The sequence below is a fragment of the Macadamia integrifolia genome, chromosome 6 (assembly GCF_013358625.1).
Source record: "Macadamia integrifolia cultivar HAES 741 chromosome 6, SCU_Mint_v3, whole genome shotgun sequence".
Lineage (NCBI taxonomy): Eukaryota > Viridiplantae > Streptophyta > Magnoliopsida > Proteales > Proteaceae > Macadamia > Macadamia integrifolia.
Window position 1 is genome coordinate 786711 of NC_056562.1, and position 20674 is coordinate 807384.

Sequence of the window (20674 nt, forward strand, 5' to 3'; positions counted from 1 at the left end):
AAATGCTTGAAAAGACATTGTTAACGTGCTATTACTATCACTCAATAAAAGACAAGAGCCAAAAGAAGGCAACAAAAGGTAGTTTTTAAAGGTGAGCTACAGATAGAGCTAGAGCTAGAGAAACTAGGCAGACCAAAATTACTTGGGTTGAACCAATATAAGGAAGTTCAGATCGAATCAAATTGGGCAAAAGTGAATCGATCAAGGTTGGACACACTAACCCGATTGCCAGACCAAAACCCGGTCAACAGATTGACCATTGACTAGTCAATTGTAAATTAATAAAAAAAATAGTTTTGAGAAACATTTTTTGAAATATCTGTTTTTGATTTCTTGAAACTATTTTTCAGAAATAGAAAGGAACTTTTTTTGTTTGGCTTCTGTTGTTTATATAGGTGATTTAATTATGCCTTCTATAACTCTGATTTTAATTAATGTTGTGTCATTTGAATGAATGAAAATCGGTCTTCCAGTGGTTAAGGGTTCTAGATTATTCTCAATACAATAAAATGGTTTTAAGACCTAATTATTATTATGTCATAAACCAAACCACACAACAGTGAGGCATCACACAAACCATACAGTGATGGGGCATCTCGTAGACCACACGATGACGGGGTCTTCAAAAATTATGTCGCATATTTCTCATACCAATGTGTATCACATCCATTTTATTTTATTTTTTAGCCAACCCCATTAAGTTGGGAAAGGACTTTTATTGTTGTTGTTGTTACCATTGTTGGTGTTCCAAATAGGTTCAATAGATATATATGTAGCAACCAACAATCTTCTGACATGATTCAACTTATAATTCCAAATCAACTCATGCATTGCATACATATGTCATGGATTTTGTAGGCAACACCTCATATCTCATTTTCGAAACAAACCAATAAAAAGTAAAGATTTCATTACACACATCAAGCAACAATTAGGCATGCCCCAACTCCAAGAGGTAACTGAGTTAGCAAGAGACCTTCACCTCATGAAGTGTGCAGTTCTGAGTTAAACTCCTTTTTTATCTTTTTGAGACCACTCACACGGGGTGTTTAGTGTTCTTCGCTTTTAGTAAAAGTTGAGTGATTTTCATTTAACCCTGATATTAACCCGAAACAACGGTGAAAATGAGGTATCAAGATATATCCCACTCACCTTGACTTTCAATACAGTATCTTCACCATAGTGGCCCATTCTCCACATTTAAATAAATAAAAAAAAACACTATTAGTGGCATCAAATGTATTTTGGATGGTGTGCAATGCAAGATCATCAATTTCGGAGACGCTTCAAATGATGCCCATCCAAAGTCACCAGACAAAATGTAATGCATGTCAGAAAAGTTTTTGGCATCGTTCCACTTGTAACTCTCTTTCAAAATCTAAACAATAGTGCCACTCGTCACTCTACTTCAAACTCTAAAGTGCAATTCGAGTTATGTGAATCCTCCAAGATGAAAGCTATGCTCTTCTATTAGTTGTTGTGTTCATTTATTGGACCACGTTGAGACACACTCAGATTGTGCTCAATAATCAAGGACAACATTAGGTGAACACTATTTTCAAAGAATAAAATTAGAAGAAAAAAACTGGAAAAAGAATTTGAAAGAGTATGTGAGTAAGAAAGAGTGTGTAGACGCATTTTGGTCTAGATGGCGTACAATATAAGATCGCCAATGTTGGCGACACAACAGATGATACTTATCCAAAGTCAATAAAGCCTCATTCAACGTCAAACAAAGTGTAATGTATGTCAAAAAAGTATCTAACATTGATCTGGCATCAATGAAGGAATTCTTAGAAACATGTGCGATAGAAAACTAAAAGAAATCAATCACTACTTAGTTTTTTTATTTTTTTTTTGGTAAATCTACCTAAGTCATGAGTGTGGGAAAATAAACGCCCCTCTGCCTCACATTAAAAAGAGAGCATAGTAAGATTTAATTTCATGGAACCCTAGTTTTGTAATTCTCATTATGCAATAAAATCCCCACTATGTGGGATTAAAATTCCCCACTCTTCTGCTTTACTAAAAGTACTATTGAAAGATCATAAGTTCAACCCTTGTCAAAGACAAAACATACAAAAGCTTTGGAAAAATGTATTTTAAAACTTTTTTTAAAGTAGCTACAACATTTATTCTTAAAATACTATAATTCAATCAAGTTCTATGGCCATTTTGGAATGTCTGCAAGCATTATTAGTTTGCCATGGGAAAGCTGTTAGAAGAGGATAAGAAATGGGCCACCCTTACATGGTTATGGATAAGCTTTAGACAGAATTCTATGATAAGACCACCGACTCTTTTGCACCTGGATAAAGGAAGAGGACGGATGGGACATGGTGGCAGTATTCTTCCCATTCCTCTCATTTCATCTGTTGAATTTTATGATAAATTCCAACCACACCCATTTTCTTGCACCAAAACAGAGGAAGATGATGGACGTGACATGCTGAACATTTTTATTTATTTTATTATTATCCTTATTATTATTATTTATTTTTTATGGGCATAATCTTTCAGCGTCATCACTGACACAATGCACTGATGCGGGGACCAACCGGAGGAGGTGCATAGGCTTCCAATCAGGGGTTAGGATGATCTTTTCGCCATCTCTATATTTGTGTTTAGAACTGTTATTGTATTGCTATTGTATTGCTTTATTTGGAAAAGGCTTTCATTAGTATTGAAGTGTCTTCTTTAGAAGAATTTTTGTCACTTTTTGGAGTTGTTGATGGCTTTATAATGATTGATTGGAATTTTTGTTACTTCAAGCTGGAGTTTTCTTTTGCTATATGTATACTCCACCATGAAGGGGAATCCTAGAAATCTATCAAAAGAAAGAAGGAGTGCAAGTTGCAGATTCCTCCCTTAGATTTCCTAGTCTTATTCCTATTAGAACAAAATACAGTTAGAACTTAGAAGTTAGAAATTAGTATTAGTTTCAACCTTGTATTAAATTAAATGAGGAATTGTACAAGTAAGGATTTAACCACATTACTACATAATATAAGTAAATTATTGAACAGACTCTTGGACAACCTTTATGGTCCTTAATTCTTTCCTAAATTAAACCATTATGTTTTGTTAAAACACCTAAATATTTAATCGTTATATGGTTTAATCGGATCGGTTTTGACTATTTAAACGATTTGATTTTCACGGTGTCAATTCGATTTGAAACCAATAGATTAAATGGTTAAAACCAACCCAACCCATTTAAGTAGTTGGTCTTAAACTTGAAATCAAAACCGAACCATTTACTAAACGGTTTTATGATTTCAATATAAATGGTTCAGTTCAGTTTCAAATTCACATCCTTAGTCAAGTGTAACCAACCGAGTCTGACAGTAGAAAAAGAGAAAATAAACAAAACAAAACATTAGAATTTTTGTTCATTATTTTCAATGATAGCCCTTTTTTTCCTTTTTCCCATTTGTGAAGCAATGGTATCCTCAATCCCTCCTCGCTCGGAAAAGGAAAAGAAAGAACGAGGATAATTATAATAATAAAAAAAGGACCCAACTTGACCAAGTTTGACTTGCCCAAATCATCAAATTTTGAATAGAACGAATCAACCCAAGAAAACCTGATTTTCAAACTATAATTCACTTAAATAATTAAAGGGCGAGTGGTAGCAGGACGTACGTATTACAATCTTATTTTCACTTTCTTTTAATATTAACCATCTTTTTAAGTTTAGATTAATCTAAACCATCTATTAGTTTTTTATATTGTAACTGATTCCTAGTTTTTAGGGTGGAGAGATGACGGATGTGGTTACTTAACTTGTCTAATATTTTTTTATATAAATAAAAAAAAAAATCCAATATAAACGGACTCCTCCTTCGATTTTGTTGGGAAATCTCAATTCTCTCTCTCTCTCTCTCTCTCTCTCTCTCTCTCTCTCTCTCTCTCTCTCTCTCTCTCTCTCTCTCTCAAAATAGGATGAGATAAGAAAAAAATAAACATAACTATTTTCAGGCACTGAGCATATGAGAGACTTGGTCACACATATCCAAATACCATGTTTACATATTAATTATCATGGAAGGGATTTGGACAGTAAAGTTTGCATGTATGACAAAAGACAAATTTGAATTTATAAAGTGAACAAAGCTGTTGAATATCTAGGATTTTATTATTACTTATTGGGTAGATATTATTAACCTATGAGAATTTACCATGGAATGCAAATCTTCACTGAAATTGGTAAACAAAACTTCAACTAGACTGGAGAGCGGTGAAAAGGAAGAAGAAAAAAGGAACAACCTTGAAGAAGAAGCAAGGAGAGAGAGAAAGAGAGGATCGAGATTTCTAAGCGGAATGAACGGAGGAGTCCGCTTATATTGGATTATTATTATTTATTTATTTAAATATTAATAATATTAAACAGAGTTGTAACTGTTTACAACTCTGTTAGCAGGATTAACATATTTAACACGTGTCAATCATATCACTTACGTGAACATTCACCGAGCTCCGAACGTTCTGTATTCCTATTTTTCTGCACGTACCGCGACCATTTTGCCATAATTAAATACCTCTAGATACCTTTCAATGACACCTGATTCGGCTTACCACCTGCTGGGAAATTTTGGAATAGCAAATGATTCTGAATCCAAATGCCCCTTGCATGTTTTACAATTCAAGTCATATTAGGGTTAAGCAATATTGTACCTAGTTGTCAACACAATGGTAATTTAGGACAAGAAGTTAATGTGTCTAGCAATGACTAGAGAGGCAAAATTGATTTCGGCCAAGGCCAAGGTCTTGCAAATCAGCAATCAAAAGTTAAAATGAAGACACAAAGAAACATAAATCTTTCTTTTGGTTAACATAAAAAACAAATATATATATATATATATATATAATATTTTAAAAAAAATAGAAATACACAAGAAAATGACAATATGAACCCAGAAATATTGTCCTCCATGTGTATTATAGACACCTAAATTTTATCAAAAAATTAAACTAAACCATTTTATTTTTTATTCTTTTGAGCCAAAAACTCAATTTTTCTAGTAGATTCACAAAAATTTAGCTTGATGTGTTGTGATTCATTAGAGGTAGTAGATTTCTATCTATTTGAGGCTAAAACAAATTACGTCAAAAAAAAATAAGGGATAATTCTTCATCAAAAAACCGTCTCATAGGTACGTTGTCATTCTCTCTTTGAGTGATGATGGCACATGGCGCACGGCACACAGATCGTTACTTGTAGAGGAGGTTTCTAACCACGTGTGAAAAGACATTGCTCCGAGCACATATCTCTCAATACTTCAATAAGTATAAATATTTCTAACATAATTGTCTTTCCAATCCCACCCATCTCATAAAGCTCCTACCTCGTTGAATTCCTTATCCTCTAATAGCTCCATATCCTATGGTTATATATCTTCTTCACAGTATTTATAATTCTTGGCTCAACACAAGCTGAAAATTAATAAAAATCAGAAAACAACCTTGGAAATAATATCTTAAGAATTCATGCATGCCCAAGTCATGACAAACTACCAACTACTAGTGAATGTATATTGATATTGTTTTCGAAGATCATGCATTATAAACCATATGAAAATGCATTCTACATTCAATGGATCCATTAACAAAAATAACAGATTTATCAAATATACATATATATATATATATATGTGTGTGTGTGTGTGTGTGTGTGTGTGTGTGTTAGGTATCAGTTTATATTGATAAAACCTTTGGGTGGTTTTAATGCATGGACACATATGAGGCATTGACCGGTGCTTCAAAAATCCCGTTGATATTGATGCTTTTGTATACAATTCCATTGGCCCTTGCACCTAGACATAGTTTTTTTTAGTTGATAAAAAATTAACTGGTTTAAAATAATAAATTTAAACCAAGAAGCTTAACTTAAAAAATAAAACTTTACCAATAAAATAAAATAATTTAAAAAATAAAACCCTGTGTCAAGGTGGATTTTCTTAACTTGAATAGGGCAGCCCTTAACCTTATAGATTTTCCTATAATCCGAAACTTTCTACTCAAGTCCCTAATCCTCCAGAACTTTCATAGCTCACTTTTTAGAAAGACTTTCTTTTGGAATCTTGAATGAACTTAAAAAATTCAAAGGAAAATTATTTATTTTCAAGAAGTAAAAATCCTTAAAGGACACCTTCTATATATATAAAAATTAAATCATAATTTTATTTATTTGTTTATTAGTCTCCATTATGGGATTCAGGAAAAGTTGCAAAATGTGGTGCCACAAATTGGCCATTGCGGCATCGTAGATAGTCACTATGACACTACAATTGGCTATCCCCGGGCCACATGGTCATATGCCACTTGACACTTTTTTTACATATTTTCCCCTTAAATCTTTGAAAATTCATATCTCTTTCCTTAAGTCCGCTTTTGCGAGCTAAGTGCCATTGGAAAACTTGTAACGCATACTATCCAATGGTATAAAAATTAGACATTGATTTTGCTATAGAGTATGTATGAAAATTTTTTCCAAATGTGGGCTTTACTCGACAGCTTTTGATAAAATCATGACATTTTTGTACCATCTTTTAGTAGTGGGGATTTAATGATAAATACACCTAATCGCAAATACAGAACCACTTCTAAAATCATTTTGAGAGGTCAAACCTCCCTCCCCCGCTAAGGGGTTACTTCGGTAATTTTATAAAGTGTTATAATTTGGAAATGCAAGATACAGGAAGTTCCACAAAATTCCTTTCATCACTATCTAGAAATTTCACGAATGTCTTTTTGGTCTCTGGGAGTAAAGATCGTCGTGTTGGTCCAAAGTTTGTGTATTTCAATGCTAGGCAACCTTTTGGCTATCTTTCTTCTTGGCCTCTCTCGGCATTGAATCATCATGTAATTGTGTACCTAGTACAGTGCCAATAGGTATACCCCGATTGGACTTTTTGCAGTTACTTATAGTCATAGGAGACACAAAACAAAATGTCTACATAAAGTATTAATAATATTTTTCTAATGGTTTCAAATATTGTTTTGTGTCCAATCAACAGGCATGATTATTTGAGTAAGGCTTTCTGACGGATAAGCTTGGTGACTGTAAATACTTCCATTCATGTAGATCTGTCGTGCAATATTACAAAGTTGATAGTTTAATTGTAATAAACTTACCAACAACAAAATTGTAATAAACTTGTTTAAACATACATGTTTTGTACTTTTATCTGTTATTGGTGTCCTTGATTGGAAAATTACTAATTGAGAATTAGAGGTGTTATAATTTAACGAATCTCTGTCTCCCACCAACCAATCAGTCACTTTAGGTTTTTTGGACAGCAAGGAAATTTAAAAGCGATAGAGGAGGAGAGAGGAACACATGCTTGTGCTATCTCCCACTTTTCCCACCTATGAATTTAGGGTTTCATTCCTTCACAAGATCACAGACCTCCTCCATGTTCTCTCCTCTCTTCACGTTCCGACTTTGCAAACCTTTGTACAATCAATCAACAAATAGTATTTTCTTGACATAATTTGATTCTTCTACGCCTACATTCTCAGGGTAAAACTGTGTAATTCTGCGCACATGTGAGGGCCTCATGCACTGGATACGCTCTTTAATATAGTCTTGTCAGAGGTGGTCGCAATTGGCAAAAAAAACTTAAAATCCACCTCATTGCCAACCCAACTGTAATTTAGGATAAGAAGTCAATGGGGTCTAGGGATGACAACGGGGCAGGATCATTATGGGTCTCTGCAATCTCCTAAGCAACCTGGATGCTCATTAGCTTGCACGGCACATTGTTCTCCTCCTTCAAAATCACGAACTCCACAATACTACAAACTAATTGATTGAAGACCACAGATATATGCACAGGCCAAGGCCTTGCAAATCAGCAACCACAACAACACTTAAGTTGCAAAGAAACACAACTAAACATAAATATCACCACAGCTTAAGTTGTGATTGTAAGTTACAAGAATGAAGAGGCATACATAGAGATGCAGAACACCAATTATCATAACAATTCACAAAGTGGTGTTTGCAGGGAAGTTCATCTTTTTCTGTCATGCAATCAAAACTTTTCGCCACATGTTAGGGCTCGAAAAAAATAAGGAAACTAGAGGATCCCTCACCTAGGGCAAAGAACGTGCCTGTAAAATTACTGTCGAGACCGTTGAACTAAACCACTAATCCTCATCCATTCCTGCAGATGGATCTCTCTTTGGGCCACCTGCTGGTTTCGACATTATAATCTACAAACATAGCAGGCAGGCATGGTTATTAGGAGGAAACTACCAATTGCTGCATTATGTGGTCTGCAGCACAAGGAAAGCCATTAAACTCAAAAGTAACAGACAATTACCTGGTCTACCCGAAGAACAGTGCAGGTTGCATCTGCAGCATATTTAAGAGCAAAGAACCTGAAACGAAGCCCAACAATATAATTCAAATATATTTCCTAGAACAAAATATTTCAGGAACTACATACTCGTACACAAAAAGCAGAAAGTCTTCGAATATGGCAAATCTTAAATACAACATGCTCATTCATCTTAAAACTAATCCACAAAGAGGAATCACACTGCTCTAATGGCAAAAAAAAAGAAATCATGAGTCATAAATTAAGGGGTTCAACCAAAAATTAGAGAGCAACTGAGCCTCCAATCCCGATTTACATCCTTCAACATCTAAGATCGCAATTTCAAATCTCAGCTACATAAATCATCTCTAATGCATCCAAATCTGACAGTGGTTAATATGAGGCAACGGCTAGTGGCTACAAAGATAAAGACTATCAGAAAAATAGATTAGAATGTAGATTTAAAAAAAAAAGGTGGGGGGAGGGAAGTAAACTTCTAGCTACCTATGGGAGAGACCAAGATCCAGGCACAAAAGAAAATGTATTCGTGTTATTGATCCCAGTGCCTCTATTAGGATTTTATTCCCATCGCACATCATTATTGAAACTCATATAGTTGAGATAGTCATTTCAGAAAATGACTCCCAAAAGGCATTATCATATAAGCATATGAAATAAAACCAACTCCATAGAGTCAAAAAGCACAGGAAAGAACAACATCAGATGGTTTCATAGCTACATATGGATATAAAATGTCAGAAAACAGCTCACTTGGTGACATAGAGGTCCCAAATATTCTTAGCTGTCACATCTTTGCAGACACCTTCCTCCAAGTCAATTCCAACTTTGGTGTTTCCAGCTGCATGCTCAGCATAAAGTGTAGATATGATCTCCATCGCGTTGAGCCCAGCATTCTCAGCCAGAGTTTTAGGTACCATTTCGAAACTTTCTGCAAATTTGGCTATAGCATACTGATCCAATCTGCAATTGAAGAAATCGATATTCTTCTAATCAGACCCTGCTAGCCATGCTAGAATAAATCAATGAAAATAAATGGATAGCAGAATCTTAGCCATTTTTGTAATGTTCTCAGTAAGACTATGTTTTCTTCTTTTCCTAGTAAAGAAGAGGAGAAAACCTCCTCTCTCCCTCCAGAGTCGTGATCTTTAAGAGGATTTGAAAGGGAGGCAAGATGAAAAGGCCGTCAAATTGATCAACTTATAATTCTAAGGTTATTTAATGATTCATTTTTGTATTATTGCAAGAATATTATGCAGTTACAGATTTGCACCAGCAGTTGCCTCTTTATTTGGTTTTTCGTTTCTGCTGAAGATTAAGGTTTCCCCAGATTGATGTCTTGTTAGACTACATGATGTGGGAGCATCACCTTGAGGGTGCTAAAATCCCTCCCAACAGAGTACTCCGGATTTTCTTTAAGCCATCAAGAGCATTGTAATAAAGCAGTCCCAAGTTCTACAGTCATTTTATTCCTATATATTTTTAGTTTCTTTTTTTAAGTGTATTGAATTTTGAGTATCAGTTGAATTTTAGTTTTGGGTTTAATGATGTAATAGGTCTATTTATAAGGTCCAACAAAGTTTATGATCTATATGAATTTTTGGCTTAATATATCTTTTTTCTAGAAGGGTCATCATAGCTATGCAGAAAAAGATTAAGGTAAATATGGAAAGTCCTAGATTAGAGAGTTTGTCTTTATGTTATTTCTTTCCTTTTGAAATTGTCGTTACTCTTCCAATACAACTTCACATACTGGACAAAATAGAGTTGGATATGGAGAAATGAAAGAAATCCGTGGGTTGTCTTCCTCTTGGCCACTATCAAATTTTTTTCCTTCTAATTTGCAGTTAGTTTGCTGCTGCTACCTATTTGTTGCTACTCTCAAGTACTATTTTCTTCTATTTCTTCTTCTACCTTCCTCAAAAGTTACTGTTCACAGACCTATTATAGTATCCTGTTTTGATTTTTTATAATTTATCCTTAAACCCACCATATTCCAACCCTGATTCCCTGGCGGTTGAAACATTAGACTCTTGTGCATCACCACATAGCTCTATACGCTCAGGGATTACCGCAGGAGACCATTAAGGTCATTTTATGCTTCTGCAGCCCATGGAAGAAAACCGCAAATGTACCCAAAGGATACAAAAATGAAGAAAAATAAATGAGAGAGACAGAGAGAGACTTACCCTGTTTCTTTAAAAGAAAACTCTTTAAGTTTCCTTGCCAGCTCTATTTCAGTTGCCGCAGCCCCAGGAACAACCCGGCTGTCCCTGCACATTGACTGAGGTAGAGAGATGTATTATCAAATAATTGCTTTGGCCTCGGTGATCTTATATGATAGACACTATGCAATAACATTTTAAGGCACCCAAAGAAACATTTCTGAACTAAAATATTAAAATGTATTCAAGATTAACCTATGCAAAGAATCTGATTTACAGTTATGTTCTCCAAAGAATACCTTGTAAGTATTAACACCATCATCAACTGCCCTCTCAAGATCGTCTAATATACTCTCAGTGCTTCCTCGTAATACTACAGTTGCTACAGAGTTCCCACCTTCTTCATTTTTCACAATGGTGACCTGAGTTCGAATAAAATCATGCTCGTTAGCAGTTAAAGGGATGTGTACATTTAGCAACAATGCAAAAGGGAAAAAACAAATACAATCAAGATGCTGCAACGATGGAAGGTCTAAGCAGCATACCCGAACACCACCAACTTCCTCCACTGAAACAGAATCGGCAAATCCTAACTCATCAGGGTTGGGTTGGCTAAGCTTGAGCTGTGGACAAGATAATAAAAGTGCATTAGGGGAGCATCAGTAGGAATTTGTATAAAACCAACTGGTGAAATGCTTACAAGTGCAACAGAGCCGGTTGTACGGCAAAAACGTCTTAGTTCAAACTTTGAGCTGATCTTTAAGACCATGAGTCTGTAAGCAAACAATGTCAGATTCAGTACCTTTTCTTTCTGCTAAGTGCTAACCATCTTGTTTAATAGAAGAAAAAGAACCAATTAAGAAAAAATAAATGAAGAAAACAAATGGTGAGTCCCACTTAAAATAACAAGAAAATAACAAAGTCAACAGCTCAAACTCAAACTGCTCCCAAGATAACTGCCCATTGAAACAAAACTAACAAAAAATGTGCCCACAAACTCAAGCACTACAAGACAAAAAGAGAAAACAGGTCTCTCTCTCAATGCACTGAAACTTGATGCTCTAGGAAACATCATAGATCATGCACTGAAATTTAAAGTCAAACATGTTTTTGTGTAAGCACGTGTGTGCATTTTTGTAGGTATGTTTGAAATCATATTACTGCAGAAAGCAATGCCCCCCCCCCCTCCCCCTCCCCCCAATTCACATGTATTATAAATGGGAAGATAATAAAGAAGCCGACAGCCTTTTTATCCTTACAGATCAGAATGCATCTACTTCATTAACAAGGTTCTTTTACAGCACCACAGCGATCTATGTGAGTAGTTAGTCTGTTCAACACCTGGTTTTATGCGCTTTTCATGGAATGTGCAACTCAAGTGTAATGTATCATCTAAACTATCAACAAGACTTTTTAGTGGGACCCAGTTGACTTTGGTGCTATTAAATGGGATGACAACAAGGGCATTCACAATATCTGGAAAACGGACATGGTTCAGAACCTTCAGGATATATATAACAATCACTCTTCCTATTCATTCTCTTCCCCACCCTCTTTTTTTTTTTTTTTTTTACTTCTTCCACCTGCTCTCTTCTCTTGTACTTCTACCTTTTGATGTAGATAAGTCACTTGATGGGATTATTTTATTGCAAATAAGCCTTGGGTTAGGTTATGTACGTGTTGGGCCTTTGATCCCATGAATTTTCGTTGTAATTGGCCACTTTAATGAGCCTAAAATATGAGTAGAAAGTAGGAAAACGGGATTTAATTCATTAGTTTAGTTAGAATCCTATTTTGATTCTATTTCCTTCGTTATTTCAGTTTGAGTCAGTTTGGGTCTCCCTATTAGTGAATGACTAGTTAGTTATCTATTCCATGTTGGAGTTCTAGTCCTACTCCATGTTACAGTTCTAATCTAGTCCTATTATCAGTCCAAGTCCCACTAAGAGTGTCTAGTCCTATTTGGAAACTCGCTCCTAGTTATGTTAGGATTTCTATTCTGCCCTCTTTAAATAGAGGAATTTATGTAATCAATTCTCAAATTTGAATAATGAAATATTGAGTGAGTACTCTTTAGTTAAAAGTTGTTATTGAGAGGTGAGATGCCTAAACCTTTGAGGGGTGTGATACCCAAAACCTGAGGGGTGAGGTACCCATTCCTTTATTATCTTTCATCCTTCTCAACCCTCCATCTTGTTTTTCTTAGTTTCCATTACTATTTTTTGTTCTTAATTATTGTTGCTGTGAGATTTCCAAGAGGATTTTCAGATCTGTCAAGCCCTATTAAATCAGAATCGACCAGCAAAGGAATTCCAATTTTGAAGTCCAATCGATCTCCAATATCTCCTGCATCTGAAGTCTGATCTGCCTGGTCTTGCTTGGGGCTGTTCCACATCTTTAGTGGATCAATCGATCCATCTTGGATGGAACCATTCAAGGCTACCAGCTGCTGTCCCTGCAGAATTCTGACAAATTCTCTCTCCTAGGTCTGATTTTCAAGAAAGTGAATATCTCAACAACTGACCGTCGGAAGTCCTTCAAATTTTTAGGTTTTTGTACCCTTCCTAGGGACTACCTACGCCCAAGAGTGCAGCTCAATTGGAGCCCTACGGACCTGGCAGCACCTCTCCCTGTTCAGCCATATTGCAGGTCTTTCTCACTCCTATTGGGTTAGGTTTTGGACTGGTTTTGTTCCTGTATTGGTATTGTACCCTTGGGGGTTTATTTGATGGTCTTATTCCCTTGTTTCCTAGTCCTATTTGTCTTGTTTGGGGTTTATAAATTGTGGGGGTTAGTTTCTTGTAATCTACTCTTGCATTACCTTTCTTCTTCTCTTTGTTTCCTTTGTCATCTTCTCTCACTATGACCAGAAACCACAGCCATGGCCAACAAGGTATCATGATGCTCTCAGTCTTCAGTCATTAATTGACTATAGACATAATTTCCTTAGTTTTGGCATTAATGGGTTTAAATTTTTTTAGGCATCAAATATGATTTCTAAAGGGTGTTACAAATTAGACTTTCTTCAAGTCTTTAATTTAGTAGGGTTCCATAGTGTGAAAGGGAATTTATTACCTTTTCATCTTTTTAAACTGAATGAAAACAAGGCAAAGCAAATAAATGTAAATTTTTTTGTAGTGCTCACTGTGGCCAGTCCTCCCTTTCCTAATTCCATCCTCTTTCTTCTGACACTATCATGTGATTGCATCTGCTTTGCAGGTATCAATCGATTCGATCCACGTTGAAGCTTACAGCAGGTCTGCTACTTCGCTTACACCCTGTTTTAAATCATACATTTGGTTCTGTCATGGAACTAAATCTTGGATGAAACTGACCAAAATCTCTGAGTTGTCACTGTTACGGGACTGGCCGAATCGAAACCAAAGGTTGAAACTCAAGTTTCGACATGGGTTTCAAGCCAGGGAGGCCCAGGGTCGAAACATCAAAACAAGATCCAGTATGTCTCAGTTTTGGGCCTGACCAGAACCAGTTCCAAAACCAAGATCTCCATCCTTGGGTTCTGTTATCCGTTCTCTGTTTCAGTTCTGTTGTTTCCATTAACCCAGTTCAAACCCCCCCCCCTCTTCTTTTTTTTTCCTGGGAGCAAATGTAAGCAAAAATTGTATTGATGATCTCCTAAAAAAGGCAACCTGTATGCATAGGATGCTCTATTTGACATCAGTCCACCAGAAGACCCTCAACCAAAAATACATTCCATCACTTTCTACATTATTAAAAGACACAAAACCAAAAACCACCATAACCATTATTGGAATCAATCCAGTCCAATCAACCCCCACAACCAAAAGGACCATTACAACTTGAAAACAGACCATTTTAATATCACTCAACCTACTTCTGCAGATCTATTACTCTTAGTTCCCTATCATAATAAGGATTTCCACAGTAGCAGGAATATATTCTCAAATTATTTTCCTAAGCTTTTAATTAAATCTAACGAATTGGAGTTAGAATAGAAACCCATTCTCCGTAATTTCCAATTCCTAAGCCTTGTTTTGTTGACTGGCCACATTAAGCAGGCTCTAATTAGTATCTTTGATCCCAACCTGTCAGTTCCATCGATGTCAATGCACAAGTCCATGTCCACATCAACACGCCATTGTCAAATAGCCATGTCCTACAAATAATAACAACTCAGCACATTTGTACTTGCACAACAAAGAAATTGATTCCAAAGGGCCACATCAACTTGGATACAACAACCTCAGCGTTGTCCCAATTTAATGGGGTCAGCTACATGGATCCATACAAAACAAAATAGAAACTAGTTCAAACAGAAAAGGGGGAAAGAAGAGAGAGAAATATGAGAGTAGGAAGATGAGAATAAGAGGAAAGAGGCACAGTCCAAACAAGTTAGGAGTATCAGCTAAATGGGGTCAGTTACATGGATCCTTTCCCTCCAATAGGCTCTATCCAAGGTCATACTTGGGACAAGACTGAGACTATGCATCTCATTCCTTACAACATCGCCTATGGTCATTTTTTACCTGTTTCGGATATCACATAATTACATATCCAGTGAGAAAGTAACTCCAAAATACATATTCCACTTTGAGTCCTCTAATTACGACAATTTCCAAGAATGAAGACAGCAACTTCTCCACAGGGTTATATTTCCAAAACAGGTCAAAGAAACTGGCATCTAGAGTTAGTTTATTTTTCTCTCCAAAGCAGTTACTCAATGGCCAAGGTTCAATCAAACACTCAACCAAACAAAACTACGCCTTCCATTCTTATTATATGGTTATCTAATTCCTCAGCTTGGCAGATATCAAAAACACAACTGAGGGTCAGTTTGTAAAAGCAACTAATGTTAACCATATGGTCATGTTGGATGGACAAATCCAATGAGCTGGACAGCATCCTGACTGTTCCTAGGTTAAAGCCAATGCCCAAGACTTTGTCAATGGCCTATAAAACTCCCTTGATGAAGAACAATTGAAGTGATTATAGAAAAAGTAATCGCATCCAAGAACCAATTAATATTTGCAGCAGAGATACTTTTGAAATTTTAATCAGCATGCTACATGCAAATGACTCCCAACTAAATGGCATATATTAATTTAAGTATAAAAATAAGCAAAAGTACAATTAAGTGTTGATACATGGATTCCCTAGCAATGATTCAATACCTAATCCCAATGCAAATCATAGACAAGGATCCATAAAGGAATTGCAAAAGGAAAAAACTTGCTTACTTGTAGCGCTCACAGAAATGTAATGCCATATCTCCAACAGCTCCCCCACTGACAATAACTTTAGCACCTGCATCTGCAATTGTTTTTATAAGCTCCTCAATTTTTGCTTCCTCTGTTTTTGCATAGTTCTCCAGCTGCAAGATTACCACAAGAAACAAATAATTCCCAGTAATATATTGATTATTGATAATCATTTTGTTATTGTCAGGGGAAAACAAAAAAAAAAAAAAAAAACAAAAACAAAAACAGAAGGTCTACATCATTTGTTTATATCAGTTCAACTATGGGGGAAAACTCAAATACAAAATGCTTTCTCACTGACACTGAGAAGGGGGTGAATTAGGGCCTTCAAAATTTCTCTAAAAATTCTCTTAACACAGTTCCCAGCACTCACCTAGTTATCCCCAATATAAATGGCACTCACTCCCAACGATGGCACTCACTCAGTTCTGGCGTTGGCACTCCTGCACTGATGATCACAACACTATTGGCACTGGCATAACCTAACTCATGTTAACTATGGCACTCCTGCCACTATCTCAAATACAGCAGACACATACACAGATACACAGTTGTATGCACCTCCACTTTGCAACCACCAAGTGGTCAGGTCTACCAAATGGAGCACAACCACAATGCAAACATCCACAGCACTTGTATGTCCACAATACATACAAGCAGGGGTGTCAATCCCAAACCTGTACTGATTCGACCGATCAGGCCCTATCTACAGACCAGCCTGGCCTGCACTGATTATAAACATGTTGGGCTCAGGCCTGGCCCGTTTACAATCGCGACTCTGCCCGACATGTTTACCCCAATCGTTTATATATATTTTTTTATTTTTTTGGATAGAATAGGGTACATATTGATATTTTTATCAATTATTGAATGTAATTAAGTGTAATATTTTTTCTAAACTGTTGATGATTTAATAAATATATTAAATTTTCTTAGATCTAAGACAATTAAAGACCGTTTAAGAGCCGTTTAAAGCTTTATTGGTACATTACCCCCCTTTAAGGCCCGATTAGGATAAGCCCGGTTAAAGCCCGGAACCCGACTGAGACCGACTCATTCCATAAATAGGTAGATCACGATGCAAGGGTATAGGCCCAGCCAAGACCGGCCCGGCCCAACCGATTGATACCCCTAAAATTACAAGCATCCACAACACATAATATATGTGATTCGGCAGTGGGCCTACTCCACAGGGTAATAACCTAAGCAGGATTATTTCTTACACCCAATACTCAACATTGTTTGACCATTGCAATGGTCTAGGAGATGCAACTCCTGCTTCAACCCTTGTAACACAAGGGCAAGGGTTAAAACCCGAATGTTGTGCTCTAGCCACTACAATGACCCAGGGGCACCCTCCCCTCCTTCAACCAATGTAATGCAAAGGCAAGGGCAACAACCCATATTTTCACAGTCATAGTTGTGGGGATGTTCACAAAACCCCTATTCAGTTCTCCACTGGGCACCCCCAATTACAGTAATGAAATCGGCTTATATAATGCCCAAATTACATGCACATGTGCAATCACCATACAAATCCCTCCAAAAAACAACTCAAGTGTTGGTTTAGGCATTTCAACAAACATTTGGCATGCAGTGCATAACATATACAAATAGAGATTTGTAAATACGGATTACCTACCTGGGGTAATAATCCCCTTGTTGAGTGCAGCATTCAAGCAGCTTGGCTCAGGTTCATATGTGATGTGCCCTTTCCCCCCCACCCCCCTTCTTTTTTTTTTTTTTTTTTTTTGGGGGGGGTGGGGGGTGTGAATCTGAGTCTTTACCCAAGTAGAGTCATGTAGTTTCTAAATTTGAGTCATAGTGGTTCTAGGCAAAGATTGAAGTATCAGTATCAGGTATCATATTAGGAGGGTGATTTTAAGAAACATATCATATCATATTGAAGAGACGCAAGATACACTACAAGATATAGATGGAAATGGTCAAGAAATGCATGTAAATGCTTATGATACATGCTAAATAACTTTTTTAAGCATAATACATCAGGCCTGATCATTGGACATTAGCTGATCGGACCTAATACACTACACTCATCATAGGACATTAACCAATAATTAGGTACGATCATAGTATTTCTTTTACTAGAAAAAACCGCCTTCGCTGGGCAACACCAATGTCTTGGACCTTGGTACTCTAGCCTCCCACTCAAAAAATAGTGGTAGTAGTCACCTGAACGCCTTGTTCAAAATTTTATTTATTATTATATGAAGTCAATGCCTTCTCTAACATTTTAATTGGGTTGGAGTGTCATACGTAAGATCATGTCCCATACATGGATATTAAAGGATGAGGGATACATGGGTATACATGAGAACATGTCCCATTCTCAATAAGAATACGATACATGATGTGAAGAAAGAGGCTCTTCGAAACATGGGTATACATAGAATCATATCCCGACCTGAACAAAAACACAATGGTGGCAGTGGCTGTGGCTGTGGCCACTGATGCTGCTCTGTTTTCTAAAGGTTTTAAACATGAGAATCAATGATGTGGATCCGGGTTCTAAAATGGTAATTGGGTCCTTAATGGGCCCACAAGATTGATATGATAGATAGTTCAAATTAATGGTTGAATATTAATTTTGCACATTCAGGAACAATTCAAACCCCTAAACATAAAGGGAATAAGTAGTGGGATTAACTGAAGTTAAAACTTTTAAAAGGAAGGCTAATCTGGAAATTGAAGAGGGGTATAAACAGAACTAAAGTTCAGCCACCTGGGGGGGAGGGGGGTGTTATATAATTAGAAGCAACTGTGCTTACATGGAAATTCCTGGAATCTGCCTTCTTCAACCTTAAACTTCACGATAGAAGTCTGAAATCAGCGGCAGCGAAGATCCTCAAGTCAATCTAACGCCTCAACAAGGACTCCAAATCGCAAGAGAGGATCAGGGCAAGTTTGTATTCCCCAACTCTATCAAACCCAGCTGATAGATAGAATCAAGACCTAAGGGATTGAAGCAATTAAATTTTGCAATTTGTTTCTGATGGCAGAACCAGGTCTGAATCTGGTTTTGATTCACACAGTAAAGGAGGCACCTAGAACCAGGATCCTAGGGCTTGAGTCACTTGGAGACCAGCTCCCTTCAACCTGAACCAACAGGAAAATAGAGAAATGCCAGAGGAGTTCCAGCAAGCCCTTCTTAGATCAGAACTGACGCGGGTAAGATGAATAGTAGCAAGGCCAGGTAAGAAGTTGAGTTGTTCTCATGTCGGAAAGGTTATTTGGAGAGGAAACCTTGTTCGATTATGGAGGGACGGCAATAGATGAGACAAATAGAATTTCAGAGGGGGAAGGAAGAACAGAGAAAGAAGAGAGAGAGCTACATATGCCTCTCGGTAGCCACGGTTTCAAACCAAAACTTATTCATTCAATTTCTCAAATCCAAATCTGAATTCTCCACCGTGTTACAAGCTATATAAAAGAAAACCTAAGTGTAACAATGGAAACTAACCTAAATTAGCAACTGAAATAATATCTCCCAAATTACTTGACAGACACCCACTACTCTTAACAATAATGAAACAAATAGATAATCATATCACTAAATTAACCCCAAGTATCCCATGCCCGACTGCATCAATCGATAGTATTGACTATCAATTAGTATCAACTTGTATCTAGTCATATTGACACTATGGTTCGATACGGTAAGATACAATGTTTTTTAATTAATAAGTACCATATCAACCGACACTGATAAAGGCCGATAATTGAATCCCTGGTTCTAGGATGGTTTTGGTTGTCAGAATCTACAAACAACTTTTTTTCAAGAACCAATCTTGGAGTTTGTAATACGTTGGGATTGGGAAGCAAAAAAGATTTGGTGATTTTTAACCCATTTTGTGATTAAAAGGGGGAAAAAAAACAAGGAGATAAAGAACTTCAATAGCATCATTTCTTCCTCTATGCCATCAACAAAACGCATTTAATATATACCTTCAACTCCTTCCTAATGCCGACCAGAAGAATAATTGCATCTATAAGGATGGCCCGGTAAAAGGAGGAAGAAGAAATTCCATGATATTCCAGTACTCGAACAATGGATAAAAATGATCAATAATCTTTTCATTCTACAAATAAAGCTTCCCTAATGAGGTCAATGAAGTAGATTGAAGATGGTAAGGACTTTATCCGAAACAGAACTCTGCACAAATGTTTTTACCCAGGGGGTATTGATGTAAGACCTTAAAAGCTATGCCAAACATTAAAGGGTTCAAGAGTTTAGATAAGAAATTTCATTTAGCCGGAAATATAGGACACTAAGGATGATGGGGTCTAGGATCTAATAAGGTGTGGAGTTAGTTGGCCCAACTGAAAGGTAGTGCAGAATAGGCAGCTCAGCTAGGGTACTGTTATCAGTTGACAGTGGAAATAGAGATTATTGTTAATGAACAAATTGATATCAAAATGCAACTCTAGGATGGTACAATGAGGTCAGACTAGCATCACACCAATGAGATTCCAAGGATTACACCTGGAAGTGGTAGAAAGCATCACCTCCAAGGACATGTTTATGGAACATCAAAAGCAACAGCAGCGTAAATAGACTCTGTCATTAACTATTGAAAGAAAACAAATGACAATACCTCTAATAGGATCTCCCGCATTATGAAGCTTTGCACAAGTTGAAAGTTCACAATAAATCTGGATTCTTTAGTTAACATTTTAAAAGTAACATATAAAAGCTCTTTTATTATGTATGGATAAAGCAGACAATGTAGAAAAACACCCAGAACCTAATAAGATTTATAAATCTAAAATATTTTCCCAAGACAGAAAATTTGGACAGAATGCAAATATTGCCAAAAATTCAGACCTCAAGAAGTTGAAACCTTACACAAGCTGGATGCCTCATCTACTCCAGAAACCCCACCACCCCCCCCCCCCCCCCCCC

The 20674-nt window shown here is 36.6% G+C and overlaps 1 protein-coding gene across 1 annotated transcript in view; it reads right to left on the reverse strand.

Annotated features, from left to right (window-relative positions):
- Positions 1–7880: 7880 nt before the first annotated feature.
- Positions 7881–20674, reverse strand: part of LOC122082476 (T-complex protein 1 subunit theta-like) — a 19343-nt gene continuing 6549 nt past the window's right edge. The window contains exons 6-13 of the mRNA XM_042650072.1: positions 15730–15863; positions 11211–11283; positions 11056–11133; positions 10810–10932; positions 10535–10629; positions 9099–9308; positions 8331–8388; positions 7881–8220 (exon numbers count right to left, since the gene is read on the reverse strand). Of these exons, the coding sequence (XP_042506006.1) occupies positions 8155–8220; positions 8331–8388; positions 9099–9308; positions 10535–10629; positions 10810–10932; positions 11056–11133; positions 11211–11283; positions 15730–15863 (837 nt within the window). The 3' untranslated portion in view covers positions 7881–8154. The remainder of the gene's footprint in view (positions 8221–8330; positions 8389–9098; positions 9309–10534; positions 10630–10809; positions 10933–11055; positions 11134–11210; positions 11284–15729; positions 15864–20674) is intronic.